The following is a 14,217-nucleotide window of genomic DNA, read 5'->3' on the forward strand; positions in this document are numbered from 1 at the left end:
ATAAATGTAATCAATATTGCAAAAAGCTAAAACGTGCATTTATTTTCTTTTAATTGGAGCCTGCAAAGCATTGCAACTGCCATCAGCGGATCGTGAGTGCAATGCTCTGACTCCTATAGACTATTCCTCCAGCCCAGGTCTGCACAGAGGTACAGACCTTCAGCTTTTAGAGCCTAAGAAAGTATCAGTGGACTGTAAAGCCAGCCATAGACTGTGATTTTTTTTTTTTTTTTTTTCCTTTCCTGCAACCATTATTGCTTGTGAAAAGATCTAATTCTGAGAAGTTCTGATCTTTTTGTTTTCTTTGGCAGTTTTGGATGCTGTAAGGGCACATAAGGATTCCTGGCCCTTCCTGGAGCCGGTGGATGAGTCTTATGCTCCCAATTATTATGATATTATCACGGTAAGCTCATTGTAAAAGCATGTAACATCACACACAAGCCAGGGAGGTGGCCAACTGTTCTGAATTTGGGGGGGGGGGGGGGGTGTTCTCAATATCGCACAGAGCAAAAAGTCTCATTGAAGCCATTAGCGATTTATGCTCAGCAGGCAGGTAAGGATTTCATGTGATTTCTGGATCACCAACCTCGACCAAAGGGAAGAGTTTCCTGCTAATTGATGTGCTGTTTCTATTTTGTTGCACTATAACTCAACCAGTATTGGTATTACAGTTGCCCTAGGGTGGTAATCATTCACCCACTAATAGATATGTGACCATGTCTTTGACAGAGAAAAATTGGACTTTGTAGGCACAACCCGATAAAATTAATGATAATTTAATAGAAAAATACAAAATACATAGCAATTGCACTTAATACAAAATAAGACACAAAAAAACTAATAGTTATAATAGAACCCCAATCTTATCACTCTAGGAAAAAAACGCTCAATAGCCACAGGGCTAAGTGTAATCAATACAGTAAAAGCGCTGGGTGGCGTGATGATTTCAGAGGATGATACTAGATGGATTCTTGAATGATTAAAAGATCAGCTCGACATGTTTCGCGACTTGACAAACGCCGCTTCTTCGGGAGCTTCTGAATATTAAAAGACATATAATGTTGCCATTAGACATAAGTATAATACATATGTACTACTGAAAAAAGCCTATAATATAGGCCTACAAGTGACTGATAGTGCATGTATTTGTAACCATTATACTCACCGATAAACGGTGTTGATGTAGTTTGAAGAGAGAAAAGCTGACCTACGGCGTCCCAATACAATCATTCAAGAATCCATCTAGTATCATCCTCTGAAATCATCACGCCACCCAGCGCTTTTACTGTACTAATTACACTTAGCCCTGTGGCTATTGAGCGTTTTTTTCCTAGAGTGATAAGATTGGGGTTCTTTTATTACTATTCATTTTTTTGTGTCTTATTTTGTATTAAGTGCAATTGCTATGTATTTTGTATTCTTTTTTTTTTTCAATCAAGTTTAAGTTTATTTTGAAAATATAAACGGTACAATCGAGTTCATACATCAAGGATAACATCACAATGCATTACAGGAAGATACATTTCGACATCACATATTCATAACTATACTTAGGTCACAATCGAATAAACGATCTTTATTCAAAAATAAACAGATTTGGAAGAAATAAAAAGATCATGTGTCCACAAACCGTTATAACGGAAATATAGTATTTACCCTAAATTTTCCTATATAAGGTTCCCCTGAGAGATATTCAAGTGCAACGTAAAAGTTGATACTTGTGATACCATAACACATGTGATATTAGTCAATAAAATAGAGTTCATTCTTAAATGACCCTCATATAACCCCCTTACCTTAGTAAGAATCCAATCATTTCACTAAGAGTAGGACCCCACCTTCTGTCCTAATACTCCCACCGTCTTCTCTCTTTTTCCCCCTACTTACTTATTGTAGAGCAAATTCACTTTGTGAATTAGAAGTAGATCAATGAAAATTTTTTTAAATTGAGAAGATTAATATTATGACCGACAACTCGTTAATTCCGGATCAGTGTAATAACCTTACGATACCTTAAAGCATCACTAAACATTTAAAGTAACAAAATGTTTGAGGAATTGACACCATTTTTAAGATTAAGTCTATGGATCCCGATAACTCAAAAAAAAATATGGCAAGTCCGGAAATCTCAAAATACTCATGGCGACAAAAGGTTCAATCAGAATGGACTAAGTAAAAAATATAGGAATATAGAGGATTAAATCCTCAAACAACACTATTATGTAATGAATGTACTTTACGATAGCAAATAAAATAAAAAATAGAGTAAAGAACTCCAATCATAAGAAAAAGATATAGAAAACCAAAAAAGGAAAAATAGAATGGAAATTTAGAAAAGAGAGAGATAAGAAAAGGGAGCCTACCTGCCAATTCCACATCACAAAAAGCAGTAAATCGTCTTATGAAACTATAAGTTGTTTATGATACCCATGTATTGTAACCATGGTCCCCAAATTTCATTGAACTGGTCTTCAGAATCTAACATCAAGCCTATCCTCTTCTCTTGCTCCATTATCCAAGTCACCTTTCTCTTCATATACAATATCGAAACAGACGTCCTTTTCCAGGCAGCAGCTATAGAAATTCGAGCTCCTACAAGTATAAACAATATCAATTTCCTGGTAGACTTGTGAGCTTGCGGTATAAGTCCATTTAACAAAGCAATCGATGGAGATTGATGAATATTACAACCAGTTATCCTTCTAATAATGTGAAAGACCATATTCCAGAATTTACGTATTTTCGGGCACTCCCACCATATATGAATCATAGAACCAACCCCACCACATCCTCTAAAACATAGAGGAGATTGAGAAGGATAAATATTTGCTAATCTCAAGGGCACCAAGTACCATCTAGTGAAAATCTTTAAATTTGCTTCTATAAGTGACACATTAGTAATCCCTTTTATAGATCTTTCAAAATTAGAATACCAGTCCTTTATATCCCAATCAATCTGAAGATCCCTCTCCCAGGCTATCATATGTGGTAATTTTTGACTATTATCAGCTAGTGATCTATAAATAAGAGAAATCCCCCCTCTTCTTCCTATGGCTTGGTCACATCTAATTTCATAAGCTGTCATAGAGCCCGAAACGGCTTCATCCAACCAAAGCTTTGTAGCATACTTATAAATATGAGAAAATCCCGTTGTTTCAGAGTGAGGAAGACCTAGGTTTTTCACAAAATATTGTTCGGTATGGGGACCTGAATGAGAAAAGAAACGTCCAATGCGGTACACCCCCTTGTCAAGCCACCATTTGAAGGATTCCCCTTCTAACTTAGAGATGAAGTCAGGTTCTCTAAATAGATTGGCTAAAGGATGACCCTTGGTAATCAAAGAAGGATCTTTTTTAAGGGAGTCCCATAGTACCATGGCTTGAGAGAGAGCTGGTGACATAATAGGAGGTCTACTTTTGGGAGTAACCCACAATAAATCTTCTAATGTGTAAGAGGGAGTAGCCTGTTCCTCCAAACATACCCAATCTGGTCTATCCCCTCGGACGTATACATCCGAAAGTTGAGCCAATCTAGCGGCCTTGTAATACCACATTAAATTTGGAAGGCCGAAACCACCCTGTTCAGGCAGATTAAAAAGAGATCGCGAAGAAACACGCGGATTCTTCTTCTTCCAAACAAATTTAGTAATTTTGCTCTGGAAGGCTTTCAAATGGTTTGTCTTTATTGGTATAGGGAGTGAACGGAACAGGTATAAGATCCTAGGTAGGAGAGTCATTTTAATGGAACTTATCCGTCCTATCCAACCTATGTTATGTGTATTCCACTCTTCTAGATCAGTTTCAAGTTTTTTGTACATGGGAGGGTAATTGGCCTGATAAAGATCTTCGAATTTCGAAGTCAAATTAATACCTAAATATTTAATGGACGATGTATTCCAGCAAAAAGCATAATTTTTCCGAATGAGGGAAACTATAGAATCAGAGAGTGACACATTAAGGGCCCTGGATTTAGCAATGTTGACTGTAAGACCTGAAACTTCAGAGAAGTCATCTAATAGTTTATATATAGCAGGTAAAGAAGAGCCTGGGGAGGTGACAAACAGAAGATCATCTGCGAATAAAGCGCATTTATGTTCCTTCCGGTTACAGTTAATCCCCTTGATATTCGGGTCATTCCTGAGTGCTATAGCTAGGGACTCTATTACAACAGCGAACAACAGAGGGGATAGGGGACAGCCCTGGCGAGTACCCCTTTTAATTTTGATAGTCTCCGAAAATAATCCCAGCAGTCGGATCTTGGCCTCAGGCGAAGAATATAGAGCAGCTAGAAAACCCAAAGTCCTGGGACCAAAACCCCACCTTTGCAAAATCAAGAACATATACGACCAGGAAACCGAATCAAAAGCTTTCTGTAAATCTATTGACAAAAGCATACCTTCCTGTTTGTCTTTCCTAATCCAGCCAGTTTGCAATATTGAAATTAAGTCCACCGCCCTCCTGATCTGATCCGGGGCTTGTCTATTAGGAATAAAACCTACCTGATCTTTATGTATATATAGACCTATGAAGTTCGAGAGTCTATTAGCCATTATTTTAGTCATTATTTTTAGGTCATTGTTAATCAAAGATATTGGTCTATAATTCTCAACTAAGCTGGGATCTTTGTCAGGTTTAGGGATTACAGAAATGTATGCCATATTAAGTTCACTGCCTATTGGATTACCTTCGGACAAACCATTGAAAAACCGTGCAAGATAGGGTGCTAAGAGGATCGAAAACTTCTTGTAATAAGGAGACGAAAATCCATCAGGGCCTGGTGCTTTGTTAGTCTTCAACCCTTTAATAACCCCTATAATTTCCTCAACCGTTATAGGAGCTTCCATTTCGCTACTATGTAAATCCGATAATTTTGGGAGATCTAGGCCGTCAAGGAATTCTGCAATTCTGCTAGAGTCACAACCACCATCGGAATGATAAAGCCTCGAGTAAAAATTTTGAAAGGACTCCATCACCTTTTGAGGGTTTAGAGTAAGGGAGCCATCGTTATGTTTAATCTTAGGAATGATCCTAGATCTAAACCTGGGAGAAAGTTTATTGGCCAACATCGGGCCAATTCTATCTCTCAATTGATAGAATTTAGTCCCGGACCACTTAATGGCTTCATCCGCTCTAACCGTAAGTGCAAGATTAAGAGCAGTTCTGGCTGCGTCTAAAGCAGAAGTAGGAAAACCGATAGGGTCCCTTTTATGTTGCGAGATTAAAGTATTAAATTCACGTTCTAGCTTCTCTATTTCCATTTTTTTCATCCTTTTTTGTCTGGCCGCTATCTGTATTAGTTTGCCCCTGATCGTTACCTTGTGAGCTGCCCACAATATTTCTGGGGAGATCTCGTTAGTATCATTAACCTCAAAGTAATCTTTTATGGCCTGTTCAATTTCATTAGCTATATTGGGGTTTTTCAAAAGTGATTGATTAAGGGTCCAATGAGAAACCTTCTGCTTAGCGTGTACCCTTTTCAATGTCAATACGACCATGGAATGATCAGACCATGGGACATCTATTATAGATGAACGTATAGCGCTAGGGATATAATGAGTAGATAAAAAGATATGATCTATCCGCGAAAACGACCGGTGGGGATTAGAGTAGTGCGTATAATCTTTCGCTGACGGATTTAGTTCCCTCCATATATCCGACAATCCGGATTGGTGAATTAAGCGAGCTATTTGTGTGCTGGCCTTGGTTGGTCTGATCAATTTAGTCTTTGATGGACCAGATTTATCTAGCCCTGTATCAAAGGCCAAATTGGAATCACCACCCATAATTATGATTCCCTCCATTAAAGACTGAAGTGTCCCAAACAAATTGTCAAAAAAAGATTTTTGTCCCTTGTTTGGGGCATAGTAGGAAATGAAAGTGTATAAGTTTCCATCAATCGTGCCCTTAACCAGGACAAACCTGCCTTCCGGATCAACATACTCTTTAGACAAGGTAAAATTGCAGTGTTTGGAGAACAATACAGCTACACCTTTGGTTTTATTTTCAGCTTTGGATAAATAAAATGTAGGGAAGTTTTCATGTAAGAACGAGGGGGTGTACCGCCTTGGAAAGTGAGTTTCTTGAAGAAGTACTACATCAACATGAATGGTCTTATAGTATTGCAATGCTTTTTTCCTTTTGATTGGAGAGTTCAACCCCTGTGTGTTATGAGAAATAACACTAAGGGAAGATGGAGAACTAACTGAACCAGCCATGTATTAAAATAGTATGGATCCCAAGCATTGAGTCTAACAGGGGTGTGATGGTTTCATAATCAAGACCGTAAGAGAAATAAGTATTTGATGAGCCATAAAACCGCATCATTAACCTCATCCCAATATGAGCATAAATTGGCAGGTAGGCTATAGAGGAAGAAAGATCAAGGAAAACAGAAAAGGTCAAAGGAAAAGAATATAAAAATAAATTTATCAGGATTAACCAGAACATTATAGGGCCTAACGATGGCCCTGAGTAAAGGGAAGGCAATGTCCCCCTCCCTTCACTCAAAAACAGAAATTTAGAATAGCCCATAAAGAGGGCTACAAACTCACACCCCAGGACGACCAAACGTCAATCTAAGGAGTGAGTTGAGGCCTAGCGACTCACCACTGACCTGCTATTATTGACTAATGATATATAAAACATTGTAATCCCTTTAAAAAAAGGGGAAGAAAAAAATGAAAAATACAACTTCTATATAATTCACACATCAATCGGGGATGGCATTAAATGCATGTTCTCCGTATATGAGTGGAGAGGAAGAGAAAGAAAACAAATGAAAATTATCTTCTCTCTCCCTCTCTCCCACTCCCCATAGACTAACACATCCAAAATACTTATATATACTCATACTCTAGAGTAGAGACATAGTTACCAGCAAATGACCCAAAAATAAATAAATAGGTAAATAGATAAAATAAATAAATAAACAAAGGAAAGAAGGAAAATGAAAAAATTCCCCTTCCATCCTCATTCAGGTAACAGAGTCATCTTTAACCTTCCTGTACTTGACTTTTGTCCATGTAGATGATGTCGGACTTATAGGGGTCTGTCTTTTAGTCGAGCCCTGCTGGATCGGAGAAGTGTCCATATCAGGAACAGTAGATATTATATTGAGACTTATCAGTAGACGTTCACCTTCTTGAAAGTTGTGGACTGCATAGTGGTTGCCTTTATAAGAAAATTTCAGAGCAAAAGGAAAAGCCCATTTATATCTGATCTCTTTCTGTAGAAGGGCTGATAACAGAGGTTTCATCGATCTTCTCTTCTGTATCGTATAAGGAGAGATATCGGAAAAGATTTGAATATTGGCTCCTTGATAGGTTAGTTCCCTTTGACGCGAACATTTCATTATCTCCTCCTTAGTAGAAAAATAATGAGGTTTAATCACTATATCTCTTGGCAAGCCATCTTTCCGTATAGGTCCCAGTGACCTATGAGCGCGGTCTAAGTCCAACTTGTGGGCTGGAATGTGCGGCAACAACATTTTGAAAATATCCTGTACTGCAGAGTCAATATCAAGAACAGATTCAGGAAGGCCTCTGATCCTAAAATTCCCTCTCCGAGATCTATTTTCAAGTTCATCGATCCTGGCTTGTGCTAATTCCAGCTGATCCTGCATGTATTGTAGGTGATCGGCATTTTGAGTTGTCCTAGCAACATTAACATCCAAATTATGTTCAATAGTTTCAATTCTTGAACCTAGATTTTGAAAATCAGCTCTAATTTCTCCAGTTATCCTTTCAGCAGTTTGTGCCAAGCCTCTTTCCAGCATTTCAGATATTCTAGCATACAGTTCAGACACATTAAAGGTAACATCAAGAGCCTGTTTACTATTTGTTGTAGCATTTACTGTTTCACATGAGGGAATCAACATAGACGACAGTTGATTAGATTTCCCAGGGATCGGTTCCTGAGGTAAAGTGTGGTGTATTATAGAGGGAATAGGATCCATATGTGATGAATTCACATTTGCTGTGCATTGAGCATACGTTAGAGGTACTGTTGACATCTTAGAAGGATCCCTTGCAACAGCAGCTTGCTTATTGTTTACTTTGCCCTTTTTCTTATTCCTATATGATTTAACAGGCATGTACCAGTCTCTGGATATATCTACCACAGAATGGTAATATGGTAATGTTCAATTCTTATGTATATCACTCTAGTATCTTTGTATTATAAAAAGTCAGTATGATTTCATCCCATGACAGAGGTCAGTGGTAAGGCAAGTCCCCTTTTAACAAGCCTTCATCCCAGCAGCACGAATTGTGAGGTAAAATAATCGGCTGTGAGGTGAATAATCATCACAGCCAGAGGGCCTAAGGAACATTGCAGATGCTGACTCTTACCTCTTGTACATATAGTAGATATAAGAATATGAGGCTTGTGATTTAAATATGTAAATAGGTCAGGTTTCCAGTCCTATAACTGCATATATGGAAAAAATTGTTTGAACAAGAGAGTCAAACCAAAAGAAAGGACTATAAGGAAAAACACCTGACTAAATAATTATTCAAAAAGTAGAAAATTTTTAATTTTAAATATTAATAGTACATATATTGGAAGAACTTGGTTGGATAAGGGACAATATTATTAAAAGATTGGCTGCGGTGCGGTTCACCAGCTAAAGGGTATATTGAAACCAGCAAGGCAGCCTCCACATACTAACAATAAAGAAAAAATATATACAAAACATATAAACATAAAGGCCATCCGGATATCAGATAGGGTGGAGGGATATATATTACAGGGAAATCCCTGAATGAAGTAACCAATAAACAAATTTATTGAAAAAATAAAGAAAATATATTATCCCTCCAATCTCATCTGAAGCTCGAGCTGTTAAAGGAAATTAGGTAAGAAAGCAGAGGAAGCAGAGATAAAGAAAAGAAGAAACAATGTAGCAATTTAATAACAATCCAGGAGGGAGCAGGAATTCCTGTGTATATCCTCATGTAATTAATGTTGAATGTATTGCGCTACATATAGATTCAGATCCGAAATATTGTATCTCTGCTATTTGATATAAGGCAACTGTAGCTGATGGATATTCACATATCTTGAGAAAAAATAAGGGACAGGAAATTACCTGTATACGTCCTTACAGAATGAAAGTGCAAAAAATTGCAGCAATGCCTGGAAATGATTTGATTCCTGAGGCAGAAAGACACACATATATTTCAGAGAGATCCCTGAAAATCCAGCATATGATTTCAGTATTTTCCAGTAAATGTGTTCTCATATATTATATAAGAGAAAAGCATTGATTCACAATGGGTACTTTACCAGTCCTGGAACAGTCAGGTGTTTGCTTCTGCCGTTCTTAGTTGTAATCCACAGGTGGAAAGATCGCAGCGTCTGTGTATCCAGCCAAGCAGGTTGAGACAGATTCTCCAGCCGTTTGCAATCTTGTAGGGGATCTGTTCAAGTGTAGATAACACACAGGTCAGCTGATGTCCTCATACTCTGAAGATGTTACTTCATGTGGGTCATTCACCGTTGCAGTGATTAGCTTTATAGCTGGTTTTACTGTTATCCCCAAAGGCTCACATCCGTGGATTTAAAACAGGGGTCAAATCATATTCTTTGTCCAGCAAATAGTTGCCTGAAGATATAGCTCTGCTTTCCGTTGTGTTGTATTGGTTATTGTATTGGTTATGCAGTCTCAAACAGCTGTTTAAGCCTCATCGTGTGAGAATCACACAGACATACAAGTCTGTAAGATGGCCGGATGGTCAAAATAAAAAGATCCTCGCCGACTAGTTTCGCATGGTCAATGCATAGCTTCGTCTGGGCGCTCTTGTACATATAGCATTTTCTTCACACAATACTCCTCTGGCGGATATTGGGTCTGTCTTTAAGCATTCAAAACCAGGGAACATAAATGATATAGGGCCTGGCATCCAACTCAGAGCCTCCTATAGGTGCTGTGTCACAATATAGACAGTGGTGTCTTAAAGGCCACAAAATGGCGTCTCGAAGGTAGCTTCTTGTTCCTCTCTCTAGTCGTCAGTCAGCTTTCTAAAGCGAGTTTCTTTAATCCGCTTGCGTGACTGCATCGAGTGTGGTCTCCCCTCACAGAATATCAGTCTCAGGCGATTCACAGAGCGATATTTTGATGGATTGGCCGAGAAATCCCCAGATGCCAGTCAGAGCTGTTAGCTCAGGCATCCATCACGATGCATGCAGGCCACGCCCCTTGTATTTTGTATTTTTCTATTAAATTATCATTAATTTTATCGGGTTGTGCCTACAAAGTCCAATTTTTCTCTGTCAAAGACATGGTCACATGTCTTTTTCCACAAACCTCTATAACTCAACCAAGTAAAGCTTATTTGCCTTCTGTACTGTAATCCATGCCCTGGGCCAATTATTAATCTTTCCAATCCTGGCTTCATGGTCCTAACTGCGTCCTCTCTCATTCCTAGTGTCCGATGGACCTGTCAAGAGTGGAGCAGAGGTTATCCTCTGGGTACTATCTCACAAAGGATCAGTTTGTCGGCGACATGAAAACCATGTTTAGGAACTGCGTCAAGTACAACGGGTTGGATAGCGGTAAGTCAAAAGAGAAAACATTGCTTTAAAAACGGCGTCTAAAAATATTGTTGAAGTTCATTGTTTTTGGGGGGCGGTATTGTACAAATATTACATATTCATGAACAATTTACATCATCCTCACATTTCATATTGCTGTTGTCACCAAAGTGCCACAACCATAGACCTTCCTAGCAATGTAGTAGCATGACAAAACCGTATCTGTTCATTCTGCTGCACAAGTGATTCGAACCGTGCTCCTTACATTATCACACTAAAGTTTTTATTTCTTACGTTCAGATACATACACATGGCACTGGTATGCTGTCATTATTCCTGCACCTGTAACTATGGCATGCCTGTGTCCTTGGGAATTAATATATATTTTTTTCATAAATATTCTACTCTTAATCGTGCAGTTAAAATGTAATTCTTTGTGTCACCATCTACATGCCATCAGTCTTCTGTAGGTGGGAGGCAGCATTTGTAAACGTAAATTTGACTGAATCTGAACTTTGACATATTGCAGAGTACACACAGATGGCTGAGAACTTGGAGCAATGTTTTAGAAAGGCGTTACTCAAACACCTTCCAGAAGACGAAGGCGATTCTGATGGCGATAGCTGGATTCGAATCGACAACAGGGAGAAGCCCTTCAAGAGGCGGAGCCAGGCAAGGCGGTCAAAGGTCGGGGGTTGGAGAAAGTCGAAGTTGGAAAGCGGCCGGAAGAGGCAGAGCTCAGAGAGTAGCTTGGTGCATCAGTCCTCACCCAGCGAGGATGGAGAGGACCATTTGCCACCATCCACCAATAAATCTGCAAAAGGTCAATCGTACACTCGCCCCCTGCATTATGGAGGAACGCAGAGGCCGCCTTTCTACCCAGTGGACATGGTAAGTGGTGGAACTTTAAGATTTCAATATTAATATTTCCATCTTTCTGTACAGTTCTATCTAAACAGAGCAGACTGTACAATTTGTAACATTTGGCTATCTTAAAAGCCGTCTTAAAGGGTCACTAAAGGAAAACATTTTTTTAGCAAAATCGCTTCCTTACCTTACTGCAGTCCTGGTTTCATGTCCTAATTGTTCGTTTTTGCTTTGATGTTGCTGTAATTCCTCTGTTCTGGATACTTCCTGGTTGTCTGTTTCCTGATCACCACAGTACTGGGAGATTTCTCACTGTGGTGACTAATCAAGGAGGTGTGATTACTGTGTGTCAGCACCAATCCAGTTTCGTTTTACAAAGCATCACTGCCCTCTATTGGCTCTTTGTCTCTGTACATCAGAGAACCAGGAAACAGCAAGAACGAAACTAAACTGTAGGTACATTATATGATTGTTTTTTATCTATTTTTAATCATTTTTAAGGGGAATCAGTTAACTATTATGTCTCTTTTTTTTTTATTTAAACTTTGCAGACTGTATGCCATGATCTGCATGCCTTGCAAATGGCAGAACACAATTTGTTAATCGTTGCTCTCAAATAGTGGTCCAAGTGCCTTGTCTGTTAAGCCAGCCTAGGATAAAAGAGAAAAAGATCTAAAGACCAGTGTATTGTTGAATTGAGCTGTCCTCATTTGTTTAAACAGATCTTTCAAGCTGCTGTGCCAGTGATGGCACTGTACCACACTACTCTAGAGCAGGCTGCCCGAAAGTGAGCAATTTGTGCCACCATCCACCAGTGGCAAGAAAGGGCTTTTCCCCTGAGGGCCAGTGGCAAGGGAGGGCTTTCTCTGGCCAGGAGTGAGGTTGTTTGTTTCTTCTCAAGTAGTCTGAGTGCCATGAAAAGTTTTCAAAATGATGTATTGTATAATAATGTTGTGTCTTGGAAGGTTTAGCTGTTGAATGAGAATTGTTCATTCACAATTTTTTATTAATTTTTCTCTCTTCAGCCTATTGCAAGGTCTCCTGAAATGTCAGACAACAAACGGCTGGACTTTAGACCCTCTCAGGAGCCACACAATTCAAGACCTTCATTCCCAGTGAGGACACCTGATCATGATGATAAACGCCTTCCAGCCCCATATTCTTCTGGTTATACATCACAGATGGGGCCGCTGGTACCAGATCAAAAAGCGCCCCCATCTGCCAATTCATACCAAACGTATAGACGTGGAACGCCTATGTGGCATGAAAACAGACAGCCAAGCCACCCTGCTGGTGCTGGGCAACAGCACTTCCCCCAGCCAGCAGGGGCACACTTCATAAGACCTCCGAGGTTCAACTTGAATGGTCGATACTTGTTCAGTGGCTTTGGGAATTCTATGATGGACAGTCCAGAAATGGTTGAGATGCAGAGATTGACATCTTTTGTTTGTCCTCCTTCGTCAAGCTATTCGTCACAATCAATACCCCCATCTTACCCATCCCAGCCTGCATCAACACCATACCCATCTCAGTCTGGAACTACATCCAACCAAAACCAGCCAGCATCGTCAACGTATCCATCTACCTCGTTCTCAACTCGGTCAACACCCCCGCCACAGCCATTCCAGGCTCAGTCCACACCATATCAAACCAAACCAACACATGCATCATTCCCAACAAAGTCTACATCTACTCCATATCCAAACCAGTCGGCACCCTCATTGCGCCCCACCCAGCCATCGACTGGTGCATATCCTTCACAACAAGCACCCAATACTCAAACGAACCAGCTATCCCCTAGCTCCCACTCATGCCAACCAGATCCCTCTCCTCAACCAACCCCTAATCCACATTCAACCCAAGCAGGACCTTCAAGCATTTCAGAACCAGAATCCCCACAACCGCTTTCCCAGCTAGCATCTGCCCCATGCCCAACGCAACCGGCATCTATATCCCACCCAGCCCAACAAATATCTCCACCACACCCATTTGAGCCTACATCTGTCCCATGCCCCAACTCGCCAAAAACTAATAACTGCCCAACCCAAATAATACCTTCCTCACATCCAACTCAACTATTGTGTACCCCATACCCAACCCAACCAACACCCCCACCAGATCCATCACAGCCTTCTGCTATGTCTAGCCCTACGCAACCATTGTGTAAACCCTGCTCAACCCAATTGGCACCTGAGCCATCCCAGCCACAGTCCACCCCCTACACATCACAGCAAATTCCTACCCCCTACTCACCCAAGCCATCTCCTAGTCTCTCTCCATCCCAGCCAGCAACCTCCTCTCTGCCAGCTCAGGCACAGTTAGACCTTTGCCCATCTTCACCACCCTCTAACCTCCACCCAACCACACCACCCCTTACACCATACCCATCTCAGGAAGGTCTTGCTCATTACCAGCCAAGTGAAAAACTCAGCTTAAATAGTAAACCAGACGTGAGCTCTGTAACTTCTGACCAGGATTTATTGAATGCGAAAGGTAAAGTAATATGTAATTACCACTTCATGCTTTCCAAATGTGTGTTTAGATTGTGGAAATATAAACCAAGTCTACATAGTTATATTGTCAGTCACTGTTCATTTTTGTCAGGCCTCTGCTTCTTTCAGTTTAGCTTTACTTAAAGTGTGTGTGTGTTTGTGTGTTTGTGTGTGTGTGTGTGTGTGTGTGTGTGTGTGTGTGTGTATATAGCCAAAAATGTGTTTTTGTTTTTTATATGGCACAAGACATGTAGTCCTAGGCCATAGGTCATATGTTGCTACCTTCAGGTGATTAGACAATGGCAGAATCTTAGCTGGAAACACCA

At 40.0% G+C, this 14,217-nt stretch overlaps 1 protein-coding gene across 1 annotated transcript in view; it reads left to right on the top strand.

Moving 5' to 3' along the window:
- LOC120932717 (cat eye syndrome critical region protein 2) overlaps window positions 1–14,217 on the top strand; it is an 80,910-nt gene that overhangs the window by 51,905 nt on the left and 14,788 nt on the right. The window contains exons 12-15 of the mRNA XM_040345331.1: window positions 312–403; window positions 10,427–10,553; window positions 11,062–11,423; window positions 12,425–13,892. Coding sequence (XP_040201265.1) covers window positions 312–403; window positions 10,427–10,553; window positions 11,062–11,423; window positions 12,425–13,892 — 2,049 coding nt within the window. The remainder of the gene's footprint in view (window positions 1–311; window positions 404–10,426; window positions 10,554–11,061; window positions 11,424–12,424; window positions 13,893–14,217) is intronic.

This window comes from Rana temporaria, chromosome 3, assembly GCF_905171775.1.
Source record: "Rana temporaria chromosome 3, aRanTem1.1, whole genome shotgun sequence".
NCBI lineage: Eukaryota > Metazoa > Chordata > Amphibia > Anura > Ranidae > Rana > Rana temporaria.